The sequence below is a fragment of the Sylvia atricapilla genome, chromosome 2, assembly GCF_009819655.1.
Source record: "Sylvia atricapilla isolate bSylAtr1 chromosome 2, bSylAtr1.pri, whole genome shotgun sequence".
NCBI classification, from domain to species: Eukaryota; Metazoa; Chordata; class Aves; order Passeriformes; family Sylviidae; genus Sylvia; species Sylvia atricapilla.
Window position 1 is genome coordinate 14,282,966 of NC_089141.1, and position 23,860 is coordinate 14,306,825.

Genomic DNA, 23,860 nt, shown 5'->3' on the forward strand with positions numbered 1-23,860 from the left:
TGCAAACAGGGAATCCTACTGGGGTCAGAGAGAGCTATTTTAACCTTGTGTATTCATCTAAACTGTTCTGGCCAAGGGGATTGTCTGTGTGTTTGTGTGTATATATATATACAAAGAGAGGGAGAGAGTATAAATTTAGAATTTTTGATTAAAGGCTTTGAATCCTGGCTGCTGTTAAATGTAGGTAAAAGTCAAAACAAATTTTGTGAAAAAGAAACTTCAAATAATTCACTTTAGCCCTGATGAGAAGAATACAAGAGCAAACAAGCTTAAATCCTTCCCAGACTCATAAGCTGGGATAATGCTAACAAGGCATACTCTTTTCCATGTGAGGAATGGTATCGAAAGCCTCCAAGCGTGGCACTGCAGCAGGGCAGCTGCTGGTGGAAATGTGCACACAGAGAGAGGCCAGGAAAATATCGGAACACAACTGAAGTCATTATAACCAGATCTGAGTTTTCCATATATTTTTCAAGTTGAAAAGTGTGTTTTTTTTTTTTTTTTTTTTTTTTTTTTTTTTTTTTTTTTTTTAAACACTGGAGTCCAAATGCAAGGAGGGAAGAGAGAACTCCGGGCGAGTTCAGCCTGCATCCCACATGCATCCTCCTATGGAGCACGTAGGTTCCTCCTTCCTCCCTGATGAATTTCCAGGATGAATCTCTGGGCAGCTGAAGAGTGGCCGATACAGGTGACACCTACTCCAGGGAGTACACCACGGAGTATTCCAGAGATCTCTCGCTGCTCCAAAACATACCTCCCGGGGCTCTTCCCGCCGGCAGCCGGGAGCGATGGGGCCGCTCTCCGGGAGCCCGTCGGCGTTCCATCGGGCTGCGGGCGGGGCCGGGCAGGTGCTGCGCTCCCGCGGACCGGGCTGGGCGGGCGGAGGCGGTGCCGTCCCGCCCCCGTGGCTGTGCCGCCGCCGCCGCGGCCGCCGGGGCTCCCCTCGCAGCCCCGCCGCGCTATAAGTGCGGGCGCGGGGCGCGGCGGCCGCCGAAGATGCGCCGGCAGCCGGGGCCGTGCGGGGCCTGGCCGCGGCCGCCCCGCGCCGGGGAGCGGCGGCAGCAGGAGGAGGAAGACGAGGGACGGGGAGACGGCGGTGGCGCGGGGCGGCCGCGGCCATGAGCTGCTCGGACGTGGCCATGCAGCAGCCCGGCCCGGCGGCGTGCGGGGCGCCCCGCTATGTGGCCGCGCCCGCGGCGGGCTGCGCGCAGGTGAGCCGCGGGGAGGGAGGGCAGGGCTGCCCCGGGGGCCGCGGTGCGGAGGACTGCGAGGCGCGGGGGCTTTTCGGGGAGGTCCCCCCTTAGCGGGTGCACGGCGCATCGCTGGCCGCCCTGGGCGGAGACCTCGGCCCCGGCCAGCCAGCGATGCGCTCCGCAGCCCCCGGCCTGATTTGGAGATGCGGGGAGCTGCCGAGAGCGCCCCGGAGCAACGGAGCCTGGTAAGACCTTTTCCTGACGAGCAAATTAAAAAAAAGGATTTCCCCCCAGATTCTTGCATCTGGCGGGTGGACGTCGGCTTGCTCATCTAGCGTGGGGCAGGAGGAAAAAGTTATTTCCTTACTCCTCTCCGCTTTCTGTCCGCCGTGATGCCTTAGCCGATGTCTTTCGCTCTCGCCCTGTTTGCGGGCGCGGAGCAGCGCCTTCGCCCCGCGGACACGGGCGGACCCTCGGTCCCCGGCCGGCCCGGACCCGCGCTGCTCCCCGCGGACGCCGCTCCTGCAAGATCGTCTGCGGCGACTTACCAGCTGAATTTGGTGATCAGATGTATTTTATTTATTTTTTTTTTTATTTTGTTAAGTGAATCAGGAAATTCTTATCAGGCTGACAGCATTTTTAGACTATGCAGTGCGTGGGTGAAGTGGGACTAATATTGACTTGGCCCTAATGTAGTCATCTGAGAATACATTTTTTGGTTGTTGCTGCATTCCATAAGGTTTTATCATTATTATCCGTGAAGATTGTTTTCTCCGTACATGGGAAGTGACCCCTAGTATCAACTTGCCTGGGAGACACGACTATGGGCTAGAACATTAAAATTCCGATCATGTGTTGCTGGTTTTTTTCCTTTACTGTTGGGAGACGGAGCCCGTTTGCAGAAATGATATCCCGGTGAACTTGTCCATGTTGCTCATGTTCACTTTAAACGCAAGCTCTGGAAAACTTCTGAGTTCTGCCTCTTGCAGAGTGCCTCTGCTATTTCTTCTGTCTTCTTGATCAGGGCTTGCAGGAGCTTCTGTCTATGCCGATAATTTTACTTACAGAGTTTTGTATTTGGATATCTGGAGCTCCAGTTCACACACTGTGTGATTTGGAGGGAAAATTAAAAAATAATCCCCAGTAGCCTGATTCTCTGACTGAGAGACCTATAAGTAGAAAATTGCAACTGAAACTCCGCTGAGCTTTCTGGCGTTTAACTCTGGAAGTGGTTGTCTGTATTTCTCTTCCAGATCAGTGGAACACTTAGTATGGGAAAATCTGTTAAATGACTGTGTCACGTTCAAGTGCAAGGGCTTTTTATTTTTAAGCAGAAGTATGAAATTTGTTCCACATCTGAAAGCAGGGCCATATATAAAATGTCCTAGGGGCACCCTAATGAACAGTGAAGTTTCTTGACATTTTATTTTAAACAGAGTTCTTATGGGTTATGCTGTTTAACAAGGAGAGGTAGTAAGCAAGGCAAGCAGCATAGCTAGTTCTCTTGAGTCTTGGCTGGCACCATATTTCACATTTGCACCAGAAAGCTTTCTGAACACGGCTATCCTGCATGTTATTGACAGTTTAGTTCAATTACTCCTGGTTGCACTGGTTTTCCTGATGCACTTGGAGCTGGAGGGTCTTCGCAAGCTGCTTGGACACCAGACTGAAAAGCTGAGCTGTTGTTGCTGAAGAAAGTGTTGTAGCCTCTACTTCCAACAGCTGCTAACTTTAGAGGGGTTTATGGATTTTCTCTGAATCCAATGTTTTCTAAATTTAAGGGGAAAAAAAAAAAAAGTAAACATAGAAGGCAGTCCTCATGCATCAAGATTTATTGTTTGGGTAATGAATGACATTTTGCAAGTCTCTGTTCCTTCAGAATAGTCCTGTCAGAGATGCTCAATCAACTGGGAGAGAACGTAACAAAAAAGGATGAAGGATCTGTTGCCAGGTTTTTGGTTCTTACACATGTGTTCAACATGTAAAACACTCCTGCACTCTTTGTGAGGATGATGACCATTTTAAAGAATGTTCCTCTTTGCTGGAATTAAAACTGTGGTTTAAAAATAACCATGAGGGAAGATGAATTAGTGGGATATCTTAAAAATAAGTCTCTGCATTAGAGATGGTGCAATGGAGCTCACCCTTAAAATATCTGAGGACTCCACTAAGGCATTTTTCAGTGGTATTGTACTACGCTGGTGTCGTTCAGTTTGTTTTCTGAGACAGAAAGCTCTTCTATGCTCTGCTGCTGTTGGCTTCCCTTTTCTTCTCAGGGCAGGGAGATGTTGGTCTGTTACTCTAACTAAAACCTGTGCATCTCCACAGGTATCTGTGGCAAAGCCATCTCAAATGTGTAATTGGTTATGCCAGCTTTGGAGATCAGTTCTGTGTGCTTTAAAGAGCCAAGCAGCCCTTGAGCTGTGGAGCTGCCATTGCAGGCTCAAGTTTTGGATGCCGGGGTCTCTCTGGAGAGCCAAACATGTCATGTTTTCGTGGGTCAGGGGCAGTTTAAATGATTGTCTCCTTTTTTATTTTATTTTTTTTTTTAATGGGAAGTCTCAGACTACTTTTAAATGATGGACTAGTGTGCACCTGGGTTGTGCAGAAGTGTTGTAGCTTTAGAGGGTGGTCCATCGTGCCTTCTTAAAGTTTGCTCATACTAAAGTTATTCCCACATTTCTGTGTCTTTTTTCTTCCCTTAAAACCAGCATGGAATTCTCACCTTGCACAGAAAGGCAGAATTTCTGGAAACGTAGCTTTCACCCATCCTTAGCCAGGAAAGGACTTGCTGGCAAATTAATTTAGATGGGATTTTTTTTTTAAGCTCTTAATGGACCGAAGCCTGAATTCCTCTTGAATGTTAATGGGAGTGGAGGCTTAGCACCTTACATCTTTGACTTGAGATTGCTCAAGTCCAGGGTGCTTGCTGGAGGGAAATAAGCGAAGCATGGATATACACATGCTGATACGATGCCAGAATGAACTGATAAAAGCGGGGTGTGGCCCTAACTTTAGGGATAAATCGGGAATTCCATACTCCATTGCCAAAAGACAGAGCGAGAGTGTGCCGGTGTTAGGATACGAATGTGTTTCTGTGTCTGGTGGGGAGCTGTGCAGGCGTCAGGGTAAAACCCTGCAGACTGGCAAAATTCAAATGCTCTTTGCTGTCCACTTTGCAGCTGTAACAGGGAGCTTTGGCTTTTCTGTGGGTTGGGTGAGGAATGGGTGTAACGGAATTCGGAGAGGCTTTGGAAACACGTAAGTAATTGGAGCGGAATCCCATTGTATTCCCGGCACACAGGGACGGCTTGTCGTGTCACGTTGGGCTGGGCACAGCAAGCTGTAGGGCTGGGGCTCAGGTAGGGCTCACCCTGGCTCACTGACACACCAGCCAAAGACCTTTGGAATGGGAAGTTACAGTAAATAGTAGTTTTGGAATTTCTCCATGGTATGTAGAGGCAAGCCAACATCTAAGCCAACACCGTCCTTGCTAAATCAAGGCTTGCATAAGGAGTTGTGATATGCTCAAGTCAGACTTTCTGCTGGCAGTGCTGTAGAGAGACTTTGTCCAGATAAGGCCTTGTCTTCATTAGCAATTTAGGTCACTAACTCGGCTCTTCCTTCCAAACTGACAGAGTAGCAGACAAGGACGGGTCACATTTGATGCTGTGTCAGCTGGCTGTGGCTAAACCCCAATTCACATACTGGAACTTGTTTTTTTCAGTGAAATTCGGTGCATCATGTGCCCCCAGCTTTTGAGGGTGAACTTATACTGCTTATGCTGCGTAGCAGTCTGCAGTGTCTAACAGCAGGTAACAGCAGAGCAAGGCTTCACATTCAATTTTTGCAGTTCAGATTCTTTCTCAAGGCTATTCCTTTGCTGTTTGCTCTACTAACTTCTCTGGAAGCTGTATAACCTATATAACTCACCTGCTCTCAGATTTACAGGATGTAAAACCTGGATTGGGTGTTGCCCTGTGTGTGAGGTTTTGTCAGTTGATTTTGTTTGGTTCAGTCCCACGAGACATCACTGATTTAAAGAGTTTGGCTTGCTTTACTCTGTCATTCTGAGTGGGACCAAATTCCATTTGATCTTCCTCTACCTACGTAAAATTAGACCTTTAAACTTTAAGGATGCGTCTCTCTTCACATGTACAGCAAAAGGTATGTATCAAGTAATTCTTTTTTTCACCACTTCCCTCCGTCAGCAGAGCATAATCAGACCTGTAGGCTCTACCACTGCAAATCCAGTGGCTCAGCAGAAAAACAAGCTCTCACCTTGCTCATTTGTGTGGGTAGAAGTTACTGTTTCATGTTTTTAAGGCAGTGCCATAAATACATCTTTCAAGCCCAGCATTCAGTGCCCTGATTGCTTGGAGTTGTCTTCTTCCTTGAATACTTTCTGTGTTATCAATAGGAGCCTGCTTGTCAGACAGCTCCACAAATGGAGGACTGTCTGAGGATTTGCCTCGAGTTTGTTGCTGGAATTCCTTCTCAGAAGCTTATGTCAAATGACAGCCTTTTTCTCAGGATAGGGTCATATAGTGTTTCCTCAGCGTAGTTATTCTTTATTTTTGGTTCCTGTTCTTTTTCTCATAATGGAAAATCTGTAACAGGTGGCCACAGGCACACCAGACTTTCATGCTTGGGAGCATAAAGGACCATATGCTGGATGGTGGCATGTATGGGAGATAATAAATTGTAGGAAAAAGCAACCAGTTTATATGAAAAGTAAGAGCTGGCCTGAATTTTTGGTTCAAACTTTTTAAAGTAAAACCTCTGTTCTCAAAGCTATGTTATTTTGGGAGGGGAGGTTAGTATTTGTTGTTGTGGGGTTTTTGGGGGTGTTGGGGTTGGTGTGTGTTGTTTTTTTTTTTTTTGCTTGCTTTGTGTTTTTTTTGGGGGGGTGTTTTTTGAGCTGTTTTTTGTGGTTTTGTTGTTGCTGGTTTTGGAGGGTTTTTTGGTGTTTTTTTTTTTTTTTTTTTTGGTGGTTTTTTTTTTTTTTTTCGTGGTGGTGGTTGTTGTTTTGCTGGCTACTAACTGGTTTCTGCTGGAAGTGGATTTTTTTCAATTTGCAAAAAGGAATGTTCTGACATTTTTACCAGACACTCTGGGTGACACCCGGGACCCTTGAAGTCAGTTGGACTTTTGCCACGGGCTTTAATGTGGCCAGCATTTCGCCGCGTGAGAATCATTTTGCTTGGTTCTGGGCAGAGTCTGTTAGAAAATAAGAGGCATCTTCAAGGCGAGGATTTTGTGTGATATTTTGGGCTAAATGTTTTCTTGGTCTAAAAGTGCTCAGGAAGACAGGATTGTTTAGAATAAATTTTATTTTTAATATTCCCATATCAGCAGTGATATGCGGTTGAGCTTCAGTTTCCTTTTGTTGTACGAGTTGAAGTGAAGGGTTTACATTTTCTTTGGAATTGCCTATTTAGGAATATATGAAATAAAAGTAATATAATGTTGATTGAAGCTGAATTCAGCCTGGGCTATACAGCACAATTTAACCAGAGATTGTGCCATTTCAGCCAAGAACTAGGGTCTGCTATCTAAGGGATATAGACACTGAATTTCCTGGTTTTCTACCTAAAATCTGTATTCTGAATTTAAATTCTGTGTTCTGGGTCTTGGCCAAGAGAAGATTTTGGGTATTTGTTTTGTTTTTCAGAGGCTGCTTAGTATCTGTCTCTAGTGTAAGAAAGGGAGAGGTGTATTTCATGGATATATTAAAGTACTGAACATTGACAAGAGATAACACCATGTTTGGTCAGAAAATACTCTTTATAAAGATCTTCAAGATGCAGTTGGCTGCTTAAATATATGCTAGAAATGTTCAAATGAGAAAGTCCAAGTGAAACTGGATTAGCTGTTTAGTCCAGTTAAACAGCTTGTCTGTTATTAAGTTGGTTACTATGAACCTATCCTGGTGTTTGTGGGTTTTTTTGGTTTTGCTCCCTCACACCCCATGACTGTGGGACAAATTCATTTAGCAGCTGATGATCTTGCATAGTTTTCCACTCACACAACTGCGGTCAAAAGTACTGTGAGAAGATTACTGTTAAGGTCAGAACAAAAATGAGGGAATTTATGTGCAAACAGGGTGTTTTCAGTGAGTTGGGGGAAAAACGCCTCACATTATCAAAAGATGTATACAGTGGAAAGGATGTATATACATTTCATGCAAGGAAAACTTGTATGTGTCTGTCTACTTTCTCTCACTGTAGTGTCTTATTTAAAGAGTTTTGCGATTACAGGCTGATAATTTCTTCCTGAAATGCAGATTAATTAGATCTGTGTCTGATCATGGGCTTGCTGTTTTGAAAGATCTTTTAATTTAGAACTCTCATCCTTTCAAATAACTCACTGCAAACCACAAGTTTGAGCTGTAAATAACCTCAATCCACACACAAGGCCTTGTTCTTGTCCATCAGACCTATTTTTTTAACATAAAATAAATGGTCAGATTTGGTGGTTTTGAAAGGAGCAAGTGCTCAGAGCATCTTGTAATGACTGCCCATGGACTGGAGGGGAGGGAAGAGAGTTGAAATGGAAAACGAATTGCATTCTTAAGCTGTGGAAGGGGGAACATTCCTGTGCAGAGAAGCGACTCTGGAGATAAGTTTTAATTTCCTGAGCTCCAGTCCCTGTATAGGAACATTGACAGACTTCCTTCCTGATCACCGAGTCAAGCCAGGGGCTGTATTAGCGGTGTGTGTGTCTGTAATTGCGTGCTTGTGTCTGCATTTGCACAACTGCAGCATCAGTGCAAGCACCTGTAGGGGTGGCAGCCAGCTTTGAACGTGTGCTGCCTGTGTTCAAGGTCTGTTTAGATTTCTCTAAAGGGCCTCTTTCATATTTTTTCTCATTTTTGCTTTATAAGTAGAGACAAGCACACTCCCCAGCCATTCGTCCTGCATTTTTAAGAGGACTTGAGTTGTGGTGCAGCTTCAGGAATGGCCATGTCACCGAGGTAGACGTGTTGCAGATTTCCAGTGCACATCTCCTCTGTGTGCAGTGTTACTGGAACTGTTCCTGTCTTATTAAAATCTCAGTGGTCCCTGATTACTCAGGCAAAACCACGAAGCTCACTTTGAGTGATATCCTAGTGAGCATTTGGGTAGCAAATCTGAGGAGACCTTTCCTGAAACTTTAGTTTGTTTACAGAAGGCACGAAGCACTTCTGAAAAAAGTGTAGGTTACCCCAAATTCTGCATTTGCAAAAATATGTTTACAGTCTCAGACCATTTCATTTTAGCAATTCTGGTTTCTAGTAAAACTGCTTTATTTTGCTGTTTCCGTATTTTTGTTTATTTATTTTTATAAGTGAATCCCAGCGGTTTTCTCATAAGTCTAAGTAATACTGTGCTAAACTGAGCCACAGTATAACTTGCTTTGTGGAGCACAGATTTACTGGAATTCCAGGCCATTGCCTGGATATCCCCAACTGAAATAAAATTACGTACGTCCCTCGCTGCAGTTTGTACAACAGCATCTGAATTAATGGTATCACTGAGCTGTTCCACATTTATCAGTTAACCCACTGGAATGTCAGATACGTCGCTTAAGTTGCTGTGAGCTTTAAGTATAACAGGTTTTAATTCCACTTGTCAATGGCTCTTTCTTACAGTTATTTTTTTAAAATAACCGTTCATAATTAAGACTTTGCCCCAGAGCATTTATTTTGTGCCACAGTGGGGGAATTTGTTATTGGATTATATGATTTTAGAAGGCACCAGATTTAAATGTATCAACAATACACAAGGTCAGAAAACTACTTTCGATAATTTTTAAACTGTACGAGCATATTTATTGTAAAAATGAAACTTTATAGACTGTGTAGTTGTTTAACTTTTTCTATAGAGCTACTTTGGAAAAAGGGTAAAAAAAAGCCATAAACTTAAAGAGATTCTGATGGCGCTAGAGTGTTGCCAAGCAAACCATTAAAGATAAGTCAAACTGTAATTCTATAGGAATGCTATGAAATACTTCTGCATATGGACTGTAGTTGTTTTTGGGTTCCTGAAAGTGCTTGTGTGTAAAGTCAGCTGTGGAAATGGCTGGCTAGCTAAAAGCTGCAATTCCTGCAGCTTGACTGTTGCAGGGAGAGGTTTTTTTTCCCTGTGAAAACAGTTGTAAAGTGGAACATCTGAAAAATATGTTCCATGCAAAATGGATCTTCACACACATTTATTTTGACATTTAGGTTTGATTTGAGAGAGAGAGAGAGGATTCTGAAATAGCCATTCACAGATGGCTTGTGAGGGCTTTGGTTTTTTATACGCTTCTCTGTGTGTTTGGTTTGGGGTGGATTTTTCTGCATGTGTTTGCGGACTTGTCAATCCCCCTCTTCCCCCAGATCACATGTTAAATTTTTTATGACTTGGATTTTCTTCCTTTTTCCCAAAAACTGGTGTTAAAAAAATAAAAAGAAAAAAGGAAAGGAAACTTCTCCCACCCCTAACCTCAAAACAACAACAAACCAACCAAAAAACCCAACTCTCAAACCCTTGACCAACCCCAAGGTATAACTTCCTGTGATAAAAATTCTGTCGTCAGTGAGTGAAAATTTATGCATTTTTTTGGAGTTTGATAATACAGTAGAAAATATTTCAGGAAGCAGGAAACTCTCCCATCTTTACAGTTTCAGCTGTAAGTGTGGGAAATCCAGAGGGCCCCGTATGCTCAGCTGCAGGAGTGTGCCCAGAGAAACCTGGTGCTTGCCCAGCTGGATGTGTGAAATGCAGATGTTGTGGATCTGGCCACCCTTCCACAGGGCTGGGCTTGACCTCTGTAGCCTCTATTGATGGAATATCCTCTCCAGGTGGGAGTCAGGAGGGAATTGTTGGAGGCTGTCTGCTTTCCTTTGAAAGAGTAGAGTGAAAACTGGTGCTGATAAATTGTGGTTGTGAAACATGCCTGAGAAGCAGGTCCATCTGTGTGAGAGGAATAGAGGCTCTTAAGTGGGTGCTGGTATTCTGTTCTTTGTGAAATGCCAGTATGAAATATCCTGGTAGTCCAAATTTAAATACAAAATGAATATTCAGTGTATTCAGTTATTTTTTTGTTAAGGAAGCCATATGTTGAGCTTCCACTGAATGCCACCACTGATACATCTCTTGTTTGTTTTGTTTCTAATCCCAGAAGAAGTTAGCTGTGTACAACAAGATGCAGGAGTCTCTGGAAGTGACCCTTCCCAGCAAGCAAGAGGAGGATGAGAAAGACCAGCCTGCCGAGATGGAGTACCTGAACTCTCGCTGTGTCCTGTTCACTTACTTCCAGGGAGACATTGGTTCCGTGGTGGATGAACACTTCTCGAGAGCTTTGAGCCAAGCCAGTAGCTTCAATTCAGACACTGCCCTTCCCAAGAGCAAGGCAGGGCTGAATCCTCTGTGGAGAGGTAAGAGGGGCAGGAGCTCACTCTCTGTGGCATGGCTTACTAGGGCTGCATTGCAGTAACACATCTTGCATCACAGCTGAAATTCTACTTCGTGGAAGTGGAAAAATCCCCCTCAAATCTCCAAGAGCTGAGGGGTTTCCTGGGTTCAGTGATCTGAGGTGTTAAAAGGGGAGACCAGCCAAAGGCATGGAAGGAACAGGCATCTCCTGCTCCTGCTATATCCTATCTCTGCCAGGGGGCAGAGCTCACGTGGCTTCACAAATGTCTGCTGCGAGGTTGGAGGCTTTTTTTTTAGCTCCAAGTGTGAAATTTGGCGTGTGAGGCAAGAGCAAAGCTGTTTGGGGTGCCGGCCTTGGATGTAAAGGAAACCTATGCAGCCTTCTGGAGTGACTTTGCCAGGTGATCAGGATTTGTCCGTGGCTGCTTTCCAGGCAGGGAGGAGCCAGCGCAGGATGGAATAGGCTGGGGAGCAAGCCCTGGCTCCTGTGGTTGCAGCCATGTGGCCTTTTCCATTGCAGCTTCCTTGTGAGAGAGGTATAGATGAAGTTATGGATTGCTGGGTGTAAAATGGGTGTACCAAATTTCTGCTCCCTCCAAGCAGGGAGCAGAAATTTGGTAGGTTCTGCTAGGCATTTACTTGCTGTCCTAACACTTACCTCTTGTTATGCACATAAATGCCTATATATATTATATGTATTGGTGTGACAAAGAGCAGATCTTGCCAGAGACTCCAGGTAGCCCTCACAGATGAGACTCCCAAATTGGAAAAAAGTGTGCCAGTGAGATACTGTTTCCATTTTGTTGGATGTGGCAGTCCGGGTATTTCTTAAGATCTCCACAGCTGCATTGTTTCTGATCACATCCTTATGTGGACTGGCAAAGGGGTGCAAACTGAGCATGGTGAACCGTGGCCTTACACTGGGTTGATGAGAGATGTACTGATGGGATCTGAGCAGGAGCAGTGGTGGGAAGGTGAGGCTGCATTTGTGAAAGCCACATATACTAAAGAGAGGTGGGATATTTGGAAACAAATGTGAAGAGAAAAATAGTACAGAAGGACTTGCTTTCCAGAAGGATGATGACAAATCCGAGGAAGTTTAAGCAAAGGTCAGCACAAGTGGCTGGGGAGCTGGAGGAATTTATGGCTTGAGCTGGGACCATTAACGTTAATGGGAAATTTTCCGTTGACTAGACTGAGAGCAGGATTGGACCTATACTTACTAAAAAGGAGACTGGCCCGTTTATAAATGGCCCAGACAGGCTATAAATGTTTTAGCAGTGGGATCAGGGCAGTCCCCAGAGACCCCATGCCCACAGCAAGCCCTCTTCAGCAAGCCTGGGGACGTTCCGTGGATGGGGTTGCTCATCTTCCCTTTGGCCTCAGATGCACCCTGTTGTTTTTCCCTGTCCCTCCTCTGTGGTTTCACAACCATCCCCAGAGGGCTCTGCAGGGGACATGGGTGGCCTGGTGTGAGGGTTCTCCAACCAGGCTGCTTCCTGACCCCGTGTGCCCCATGCCCTCAGTGGGGAATGGAGGTCAGTGTGTCCTGAACATCTTCCGGGAATAAAGTAAGGAGATACACCCTGTGCCATCCCTGCACCTGCTGAAGGGGCCTGAAAATCCCTGGGGAGGCTGCTGGGAGCTGGCAGAGCTGAGGGCATTTGCTGCTTCAGAGAAGATGACATGAGCTTTATCAGGCCCAAATGGGTCTCTGAAACATTCCTGCTTGAAAACAATGGGGAAGGACCAACACTGACAGCTTGGTCTTCTGCTTTATGCACAACATCAAAGATGCTCAGTTACAGCTCATGAATGTGAGTTTGTATCTCATTACTTAAAGAAGTTAAAGTATGATTAGCTTGAAGTTCTTCCATAAATAATCTTCATGGGTAGTCAGAACTGCTGTCAGTTTCTTACGTGGAGATAAATTAGAAAGAGAAGATTTTTGCAGAAGCTGTTTTGGGAGGTACAGGTTTCAGTGGAAAGTGCTCAGCTCACTGCATTTTCTCCTTTATCAAGAAGGAAGGATTAGCAATGGTTTTGACTTATTCTTTCATTTTTTTATTTTTTTTTTTTAGGTGTTCTGGTGAAAATGCAAACTTTGACTTTATCATTAAGGTGATATTGCAGGGTGGGTTTTTTGTTTTGAGGAGGGATTTTGCCTACATGTAAAAATTTGAACCTGTTGTTCTGAAAAGAGCAAGTTTTCATCATTTGTATGTTGAAACTGATGAGCAGGTTAGGCTAAAATTATTTGAAAACTGATTTTTTTTTTTTTTAAATAAAACACAGTTCCCTACAACAGTCTCAAGTAACATGAATATTCAATTTTAGGTGTAGCTGCCTGAAATCTTTTGCAGATGCTAGTGATACCTTGACACCAATGTTACTTTAATGGTATTTTTATCAACGTGTTTTTCCGTGCTGAAAGTGTTGGATTGTTTTTCTATCTTACTTTCCTTCCCACTTGCCTTAAGTGAGAGCTGATGTACTACAGAAAGCTCCATATGTTGTCTCCTTTCCAGTGTGTGCACTTCAGGTGTGTTTTTGGTGTGTTGTGAACTTTTTTTTTTGGGGGTTGACCACCATGAACATTTGCATCAGCCACAACTTTGTGGTCCCTGTGATGTTGCCTTGTCACTGCCTCCCTGTACTTAGGGTAGGAAATTGTGGTAACTCTAGTATCTTTTCTTGGCAGACAGTTTTTGTTAAATGCCTCCTGAAAAGCCATGGAAGTGCAGAGATTTATTTTAATTTTTTTCTTTGCTCAGGCCAGTGTGGAAATAGCTGTTTCTCCGTGTTCCACAGAGGCCAGGTATCCCTGAGCACTTGGGATGGGTGGAGTTCTCCTGCATGTTGCTATGACCTGGATGGAGCCTGTATGTGCAAGTGACAGGACTGACCCAGGGAGGGTGGCCACACTCAGTGGTGTCACTGGGGGCTGGCCCATGACAGTGTCAGGCAGCAGCCATGGCTTTGTGAAACCTGCACAGGTTTGAGAAGTGGAGAATGACCAAACATGTTTGCCTTGGGCTAGACCTCCTGCATGACTGGCAAAGCCAAGCTGTTATGCAATCTGGGATGAATTCGTGTTGGCAGATTCAGTGGTTTAAAATGCTCTCTTCTGTTACTAAAGCTGTCCTGCAGATACTTTGTGGTTTTCTGTGCTTTTTTGAAGTGCAGTGCTTTGGATTTAGGGCTTTTCCATGCAGATAACAGCAAGATAGTTTTCAAAAACTTGATTACAGAGGTTAATTTTCCAGAATTAACTGGAAATGCACTGTACTCTCTTAAGCAGTGTGGAAAACAACAGACTGGACATGAAGTTTGCTTTTTTTGTGTGTCAGCCCTGCTGCCAACAGCACAAGCCATACACACTCTCCATCTCAGTGTAATCCCTTTTTGCAGGGAATGGTTTACAAACACAGAACAATACCAATTTTGGAGGAGTGCTGAGGCTTCTGTAATATGCTTGAATCTCTCTCCAGTCTTCAAGCATGAATTGCAATACAAATACAGTGCTAAAAACAACCCAACCTTTTGAAGAAACCCACGTTGAAGTGCAGTTTGTCAGATAAGCTTGCAGCCTCTGAAGCATTTTGGCACAAAGCATCCTCTACGTTTGTCCATGGTATGTTTGCAATGTTTGTTTCCAATATCAGAAGTTCATCAGGCTCAATAAACTGCCTAAACCAAAGCCAATTCATGTGTGGAAAAGTATTTATGATTTTAATGGATTTTAAAACAGAGACATGAGTCCTAGTGATGCAGTCAGAAAACACTTTCAAGTTTTTCCTTCCAAAATATTTTTGTATAAGCAAAGTTCAGAGGTGGGAGCGTTTGAGGAATCTGTTCATTCTCGATGGTGTCTTCACCCAAGTCTCATTCCAGCTGCTTATTAAGCAAAGCAAAACAAAAGGTGATTTGGGAAAAAAGTTGCAAAAGTTATGAGGAACAGAGGATTCCTCGCCTCATCAAATATTAAACTTCCCTGGCTTTATTTCTCCATAGGCTATTTTTATGACTGTTCTTTCATCAGAGGTGAAGTTCTGTATTTTTATGTTTCCATCTTTGACAAAAAAAAAATCCTGTTGGAGCTGAGACATATTGCATGAAGCAGAACTTCTAGCATGAGCTGGCAAGAAGATTGTGAGAAGGGAGAAGCCAAGACTTTGCGAAACATCAAAAACACTAACTGCTCCTTCAAAAGAGGAATTTTTAGAATGTGATTTCATAATGTAGAGGTATTGGAATCCATTTAAATATAAGCTGAGCCGTAGCTGTAAGAAGCAGCGAGTCTTTTAGTTCTGACAAAAACCTCTTTGAGCTACATAGATGATTCTGCTGCTTGTATGATCCTATTGGGTAGAGGGCATCGTGATGCATTCTATAAAGGACTAAGAAGCTGTGTTGGATATGACCTTTAGCCAATCAAAGCATGCAATTAGCTTGAGAAAATCAAGTATTTTTTTTAGCCAAATGTTTCCTGTTCTTCAGTGTGAGCTGGTTCTCTTTCCTCACATTTGCAACCACTGCAGCTGCCTTTCTATGGGATGTGCTCTATTCTGGGCAGGAACTATCTTCCTCTCAGTTTCTGTACCAAGATCCTGAGAGGGCTCTGACTCTACAGCCTGAAGAAGAAAAATCTTCTTGGAGGGGGGAATCTTATGTGGGTAAAAACCTGATGGGAGGGAATGAAGATGGGGGAGCCAGGCTCCCTTCAGCAATGCTTGCTGACAGAGCAGGAGGCAATAAGCAGAGATTAGAAAACAGGAAATTCCATCTGAATACAAGAAAACTTTTTGTTTTGTTGGGTTTTTTAGGTTGGTTGTTGTTTTGGGGATTTTTTTTTTTTTTTAAGAGGCTGTGGAGTCTGGAGCTCACTCATAATCTGACTGGACATGGTCCTGGACAGCTGCTCCAGGTGACCCTACCTGAGCAGGGGACTTGGACTAGACAGTCTTCCTACCTCAAATGTGCTGTAATTCTGTATTTACTGAAGAAGCTTGAGTTCTGATGCCTTGGGAAGGCTGACCTGAAACAGAGACTGGGCAGAGCTAGAGAATAAAGCAAGTATTTCCTGAAAGGCCTTCAGGATCTACCTTGGGCAGGACAAGAGCCTGACCAGGGCTACACCAAAGGTAGGCTTAGAATGGTCAGAAAAATGGCTGACTGGTCACAAGGTCTTATATTTTTATAAGTTTTGGTCCATTTGCATATTGGGGTTTAATTGTCCAATTCCAGCTTTAGGTTGTGAGGTCTCATCCTTCTTGTTCCTCCCTTCAGCCCACCCTTGTCTGTGCTTTTGGGCCTGAAAGTTGTCCTTGGTCTTCATCAGGTAAAGGATTTGTTTTGTCTACCTGTTCTGTGAAGAGAGCTTACTGGCACTTCTGTAGCTCAGAACTGCACCCCTGGGCAGCCCAGAATCTGAAAACATGAAAGCCAAAACTTAAGGCATCAGTTCAGCGTTACAAACTTCAGAGAGCAGCAAATCACTGTGGGCTTTTTGTCACGAAATGTGTTGTTCCGCTCCAGTCTTACTTCCCTTCTTTCCTCCCTACCAGAAAGCTCAACAATTTCAAGCCAAAGGAGCGGTTTCCCCACCTCGTTTTGGACCAGCTCTTACCAGCCTCCTCCTCCACCCTGCTTAGCCGGCGTGCACCCCGATTTCCCCGTGACTGCACCGGGCACCTTCCCGACAGCTGATCCCAGCAGCTGGCCGGGACACGGCCTTCCCCAGACTGCTCCCGCTCCTGCCCCCGCTGCCTCCGAGTCCTGGCACTACCCTCTGGCGTCTCAGGTGAGCCCCCCGTACGCACACATGCACGACGTGTACGTGCACCACCGCCACCACCCCCACGTGCACCACCACCACCATCACCATCACCCCGCTGCCGGTGGGCACCGCGACCCACGCTACGGCTCCCTGCTGGTGCCCTCGGTGCGTGCCGCCAGGATCCCTGCTCCTCCCCAGGGGGACGGCGCCAAGGCCGACCCCGCCACTGTCACCAGCGCTACCTCAGCCTGGGCCGGAGCCTTCCACGGGACGGTGGACATCGTGCCGAGCTTTGGGCTTGATGCAGGTGAGCTGGTTGGGTTTGGGGTCGGTTCGTTGTTGGCCATGACTTGTTGGAGCGGGGATGGGAACTCCCTGCAGCTAGAGCAGGGCTGGCTCTCAGAGCTCTGCCCAAATCTGTCGTTGCTCTCCCTGACCTTTATCTCTTTATCTGCCTTGGTCCCACTCAAGCCAGATGAGTCGTGCTCTGCATTGTTTGTTTTTGTTTAAATCTTGTGGGAAAATGTGAATTTTATGCTTCCACGGGGAAGTTCTCAGCTTGTTTGCCTAGTTCATATGTGCATCCACCAATATACTGATAGCTCCATGAGAAGATATAATATTATAATGCTATAATACTATATATACTATAGCTCTAATAAACTAGTAACATGAGGACTGCATCTTGAGGTGGAACAGCTCAGCATTTCCTTCCTGTGTAGTGTCCAGGTGTCACATGGAGAATAGAGGTGGTGATTGAGCTGTGCTTGCCGTCAAACTAAACATCTTTCCCTAGGGTGTAGGCAGAGGTGTGCGAATTAAACTCATTTTGCTGCAGGGTCTGTAGTCTGAACTGCAGACCATGAGCTCCATCTGTGAGCTTCGAGTGGCAGTCCCTTGTCTCAGTATCAGAAGCAGGCTGACAGCCCTCAGGATTTGAAGTTTCTTGGAATCAGGTGACTGACAGTTCCCAGTGCATCTATCCTGGAGCTCATCTGCCCCACTGAGGGCTCCTTTTTCGGTTTGATATTTATCTCACCAGCAGCAATCCTTGCAGAGTAGTACTTCTTAAAGACAGTATGTTATCTGATAAAGGAAACACTAGGTTTGTATCTTTGTTCCCTTTTCCCTAAAGTGTCTATTTGTCTCCCTTTTTGACAGCTCTCTCTGACCTGTGAGAAGCACTTCTTTGCCTTGATTAGTGGGCAGAGGAACAAAGAATGGATGGGGGGAAAAAGGTTTTCTTAAAGATGAAATACTGTGAACCCAATACAAACTTGTCTCTTCCCTTTAAAGCAACTGGGAACTAATAATCTCCTCTAAATGGTATGCCACTTGCTGTCTTGATGTCAATAAAACTAAGAAAAAGCTTATCAGGATTCTTAACACAGGACCATTTATATATAAATAACATTTCCAGCTAAACCAGCAATACAAGAATAATTATATTTTATGCTTTTGGGTACAGAATTATAAACTAACTGGACTGGGATCTTGAGATTTTTCTTTGTGACAAACTCCATAAGGGCAATGAGCTGCCTTCTCAAGCCCTCCTGGACCCAGCCCCAGCAGTCTACCTGCAGAGCCCTGGTATTTGGCTTAACCTTTTAGGGCTGGAACAGAGAACTGTGTAAGGAATTGTCAGTCAGGAGAAACCACTGCCTGGCTTAGGTACAAGCCCAGCCTAGACAGTGTGTTGTTTTTCTCTTTAAGAGCAAGTACCTCAGAAAAGACGGAGTCGGAGTCGTAGCACTGCCTTAGAGGAGGAGCACAGCTTTGGCTTGGTGCTGCCTGCTCCTTGTGAAAATCCCTGTGGAGGGGCACAGTTGGGTGCTAATTTTGTCAGGATCCTGATTTGGCAGTGCCTTGCATGTCTTTTGGTTGCTCAGTGTGGGAGGCAGTGGAAAAGATCTGAACTGTTAACTTCTGACCCATGCTTGATTGTGTGGGTTTAAGTCTATGAGTTCCTGTGGGGAAGAAGAAAGAGGGGAAATGTGTGATGGGTTTGAAGAAACAGAGGATCTCAGCAGACCAGTGTCTCACTGGTTTGAGGCTATTCAAAAGAGTCACGCACTGAAACACAACAGCAAAACCGTGTTCAGCAGCCCCAGTTTTGGAAACAAGGGTGCAAGCAATGAAACACAGCAAGTAGTGGGAACCTGTGACATTACAATTATTTGCTCTCTTTGCCTGCACACTGCTCTCTCCCGTGCTTGCCAAGCAGGGGCTTGCTGGGAAGGGCAGGAAGCTGAGCTCCCTTTTCAGCCTTGCCTGCAGCTTGTGCACGTGGGACAAATGCTTTGGTTGCAGGCACTCGAGGCCTGGAGAGAAGAGGGAGCTGAATTGCCTCAGGGTTTTGTGTGCACATCCAGCAGTGTCATCCCAGGGAAGTTGGGGGTAGAGGAGGGGGTTGCAGGAGTACCACGTGGAGTCACATCCAGCACTTGCTTCATGTGCACTCCAGGGAAAGCAGATTATACTTGATAAATCTCCACATCACACAGCATTTCATTACATTTGACTCTAATGTCCAACAGCTATATCAACAGAGAAGCCACAAACTCAAGGGCCTGGAAGAATGAACTGGTTTTTAGTGACATCAAGTGCTTTTTTCCAGAGTAGGGTAAGGCCATAGTGGCAAGAATATGTCAGTTCTGAAAGTGCTTGCTCATATATCCCTGGAGAAAATAACCTGTGGAATTGTCAATATATCAGATTCCATGAGCTTCTGGTGGTTTATGTTAAAAAAGTTCATTTGGTCTATATCTGGGCATTGCCTTTTGGAATCCTTCCCTTACAGACTGATTCTCCCTCTTCTTACCATGGGTCACGTTTCTTCTGCTACTGTCACATGCAATTATAGGAACATTTGCAGCATTCCTCACCCTGAATTATGTGGAATGATGGTGTTGGGATCAGGGCAGGCTGGCTGTAATCTTACCCTCTTCCAGCTACATTGTTGCATCTCTGCAATTCCAAGCCAAAATAATTGATCCCATGACTGGATGATGCTGAAACACTTCAGAGGTTAAGAGGAGGTTCCCACTGCATGCACGGTGTAGTTTGGGAATTTATGTTCCAGAACACATTGTGTGGGGCATCAGCACAGAGATGACAAACTATTGATCTGTCCTGCACATCTGTTTGAACTTACATGGTCCTGTTTTAGGGGATGAAGAAGGATTTAGCTACCTGATTGGCATTAAATGTGGCTTAATCCTCATGTAGGCTGCAAATTAACCCTTTCAGAAGCTTCTAAGAGGGTATCAGTCCAAGTGGGATGAGAGAAAATGCTGGTGCTATTAAAACCTGCTAGGTTTGTGTCTGCTGCTGTGTAGTGTCCTTCCAAAGTGCACAAGCTACAATGCTCGATGGAAGAGTACATTTCATGGCAAGCATTGATATAAACACGTTGGAATAAGCACAGATTGTTTGGATTTATGCCTCAGTTCTGGTATCAAAGCAGGGCTGTCACCACTGCTCATGCTGAGGGTGCACAGGCCACCTCCAGCACTTAAAATCAGGGGTTGGGGAGGCAAAATTCTGTCATGCTGTTGGTTATAGCCATCAGTGCTTCCCCTCAGGAGCAGGGTGAGAGGTGTCCTACACACCAGGTGAGCAGTGGGATTTGGCTGCTGGCAGCCCCTGGGAAGGAGAGCAGAGCAGCTTGCCTTGCTGCTGCAGAGCCTAGGAGGATATCCTGTCCTGCTGTCAGACAGATGTGCTGGAGGAGGCTCTCTGCAGCCCCAGCACACTGAAAGCAAAGCAGGACTTAGGCATGAGTGACAGCTGTAAGTCTATTAAAATTGAGGTGCATTTCTTTATCTTGTAAAGTTAGGCCCATTGAGGTGAATAACTTCAAATTTAGGTGAATTAAGTAACATCCTTTAGTCTTGGTTTACTGTGGGAAATCCCCTTTTGAAAATGTCTGTATGTCAGCATGACACATTGAATTTGGAGTTTGAGGGGCTAGTCCAATCCTTTCTGTATGTTTGTTTTCACACATCCCACAAGTTTATCAGAACTCATTAAATTTGCTTAGCTGTTCCCACAGAACCTGCATAATGTTTGTGTGGCAGTTAGCTGTACTGTTGGTGTCCCAGGGAAGGGGAATTGCTGGAGTGGCAGTGCTGGGTCATGCAGTGCAGGTGAGGATTTCCTTGTGAAGGGGAAAGCCCTGCAGCACCTGCACTGCAAGTGGAAGCTCTGGGTGAGTAGTGGGCCTTGGATTCTGTATCAGGACTGCAGATGGCTTTGCCTTGAAGGAGTTAGGAATATAATGAGGAAAAGGCACAGAAAATGTTCCACATTCAGTTCTGTAAATAGGACAACTTTGGATTTTTGGATTTTTTTTCCTCTGGCTGTTTAGAGTCCACAGTTATACCTTTAACCTCCTTGTTAAAGTTATTTGTGTCTTGCAAAGACACTTGCCTAGAGGAAGGTGCCTGCTCAACCAGTTATTCCCTTTCTACAACTTCTGCTGTCAGGTGAAAGATCTCTCAAACACGTGTGCATGTGGCACTTTTTTAAGCTGCCAGGAGCTATATAACCTGTTTGCCTTCATACAAGCTTCCATGGCCTCTGGTGTCCTTTACTGGTCCACTGGTGAACTTAAATGACTTCTTTATGCTCTGAAAGGTTTCTGTTGTCTGACTTTTTTTTTTTTTTTTTTTTTTTTTTTTTGGGGGGGGTGGGGGGATGGGGGCGGGGGAGGATGTTCATCTTTGTTCAAAAAGATTGGAAGCAGCAGGGAAAAATAGCCCCAAATTGTCATCACTAACTTTGATGGGAGCTTTGAAGGGAACTAACAGCAGTTTATTATGACTGTGTGTGTATGGATGCTGCCAGGGAAACAAATAGCTCTTAAGCAGCAAGGAGACATCTTCATTGAATAAAGAGCCTCTGACCATGTTTTTATAGGCATGCTCTAGCTGAGGGATATCCCAGTTTTTCCAATCTGAAGAAATGGGTATGAGTGCATGTGAAATGGAGCAGAAAGCACTAAACAAGGTTTGGTGCACCACACCCCTGGGCTCTGCTTTCCCTGTCTCTTCGCTGCTGGACACACAAGTGTTTGTACCCTGCTGGGGAATCCTCACATGGATAGAGCCATATGCTCTCATCTTTTATGTGAGTGCTAATTGCTTTGCAGCTCAGCTCTGACGTGTTGATCATCATTCAATATTCAGCTGTTTGTACTCTCAAAGCAAGGAGGTAGCTGTCAGATCTGAACCCCCCCATGCCTCTTAGGCTTTCTGAAATCTTAGGGCTCTTCCTTCATGTTCACGATGTGATTGGATTTGGAAATGAGATCTACACCTAGCACATGGATCTGTCAATTTTCACAGGTTAAACATCAAATGAATACAGAGCTCCAGTGGCTACAACATCACTGAGGTCTGGAGTTGCACCTATTTACATTAGTGGTGAAATTAACCTTAAATTCTTAGCAAGTCAGGTGCCTTGGTACATTGCATAGCAGGAATGATGATTTCTAGTGGGAAATGTACCTTCATTTCATGAAATGTGATTTACTTGCCTCAAACATCAAAGGATGGGTTTTAAACGTTTAGACTTGAGTGCCTTACTACCTCTGAAAGTACGTGCCTGCATCTCTGCCTTTACTTTCCCTATAAATGAGCAGGAATGTATCTTCTTAGGGAAATTTATTCTGCCCCCACCCTGCTATTTTCTGGATTTGAGGTTTATGCCCTGTTAAGTGTGAATCTAGAGATTGGATCCCTCTGGAGCAGAGAAATCCCAGATTATAACACAGGTTCCAAGTCTATAATGCTATAGCCACAGCATAGCACCACATTTATTAGACAGTCCTCACTTTTTTTACAAAGGAAAATGTTAGAGGAACTCATAACAAATGCAAGCTGAAAACCATTAATTTTTCCCATGTGGAAGCACTAGCCATTCTTGGCTGAAAATCTTGCACTCTGTAGGTGAAATTGTTCGGGGTTTTTTTTGCCTGCTGCAACAGCATTTTCCTTCTCTCCTCTGTGAGGTGAAATGCCACAGAAACTGTGAAATCCTGAAGTTTCCCAGATGTTTTCTAGAGGAGATGGTGTCTGTGGCTGGACGCTGCCTAGAAGTATTGCTCTGCTGCATATTGGATAATTGATGCAGAACTTCATGGAGGATTTTTTCACTCCATGCCATGTTCCACATAGAAGCACATACAGGAATTTTATCACCATTTCTGAAATGCTTGAGCCAGAGTCAAACTTCAATATGGTTTAATCTTACCCCTTATAAATTTAAAAGTTTGGAGCAGTAACACTGTTGCTAACAAGTCCTTTAAACTGTTAAACTCTGGTTTGGTTGGGGGGGGGTTTGGTGATTTTTTTTTTTTTTTTTTTGTGTGTGTGTGTGTGTGGTTTCTTGTTTTGGTTTTTGGGTTTTTTGGGGTTGTTGTGTTTTGGTTTTTTTTTTTTTCTTTTAGTTATTTATTTATTGAATCAAAACTTGTTTATCTACTTCAGTTGCTTGGTGCAGGGGAAGAAAAAAATTATTAATTTAATAATTATTAATATTAATTCTTTTCTCTTTCTCTTCTGAAATATAGGTCTACAGCATCAGGACAAGAGCAAGGAAACTGCTTGGTTCTGAAGTGCAGAGAAATTAAGACCAGCTAGAGCTGGAGTGGACAGAGCTGGGTGGGTGACATAGCAGTGGTTGACTCCTTCTGCGTGGAGCAAAGGACACACATGAAGATGAAGAGCCAACTGTTCTGGTTTTGCTATTGAGCCTTTTATTTGGAAGGCCGTTTATGGGTCCCACAGTGTTGGAAGAAAACCAGAAACCTAACTTTTCTTTCTTTCCTCATCTGAGCCTGCTGCAGCTGGGCAACCTAACTCCTTTCTGCTCCTTTAACAGTGTTTTGTTTTGTTCAGCTTGATATTTTTATGAACAGTCTCAATAGTCAGGAAAAAGACTCTGCCTTGATTACAGTGCGCCTTCTTTCAGGAATACAGTATTTTGTAGCTTTTTGTGCATCTATTTTTGTAGAAATACAGAAAGTTTGGGTAAGGATTGATGGGCTATTTTAGGATGACATATTTTTTTTAAAAAAATTGTAAAATTGTTAAGTTCTGTTTAAAGAACTTGCTCTCAGAGAAGCACTGGCAAAAATGTATAAAATGCTATTTTTAGATGTCTGTGATGTGTTTGTGCATTTTGGGTTTTTTTGTTTGTTACCTCAAATGTCTATCTTTCCTTTCTTTTTAAAGAGCTAAACTCCTTTGTTTCCACATTACTAGATTCTGATGTTTTTGTCCTTTTGTTCTAGCTTAAGCAAGTATAATTCGCACCTGAAGTTTCAGCCAAATATTTTTCCTGGTGTTAGATTGTAGTGAAAGTGTTTTTGTTTCTCTTGCTTCTAAAGGTGGCTTCATGCTGTGCTGATTGTCAGAAGCTCGCAAACACCTTTAGCACAGAGCAAAGCTTGAGGTTACAGCAACTGCATTTCCAACCCATCC

The 23,860-nt window shown here is 44.4% G+C and overlaps 1 protein-coding gene across 2 annotated transcripts; it reads left to right on the top strand.

The window, feature by feature from the left end:
- Positions 1–988: 988 nt before the first annotated feature.
- VGLL3 (vestigial like family member 3) lies at positions 989–23,642 on the top strand. 2 transcript variants are annotated; one of them, XM_066340906.1, is made up of 4 exons: positions 989–1,211; positions 10,344–10,596; positions 16,162–16,680; positions 22,948–23,642. In XM_066340906.1, exons 1-4 carry the CDS (start codon positions 1,119–1,121, stop codon positions 22,989–22,991), a joined length of 909 nt encoding a protein of 302 aa, XP_066197003.1. In that variant the 5' UTR covers positions 989–1,118; the 3' UTR covers positions 22,992–23,642. The 2 variants fall into 2 exon arrangements, with proteins under 2 accessions (XP_066197003.1, XP_066197002.1); XM_066340905.1 differs by having other exon boundaries at positions 990–1,211; positions 10,341–10,596.
- The last annotated feature ends 218 nt before the right edge of the window (positions 23,643–23,860 follow it).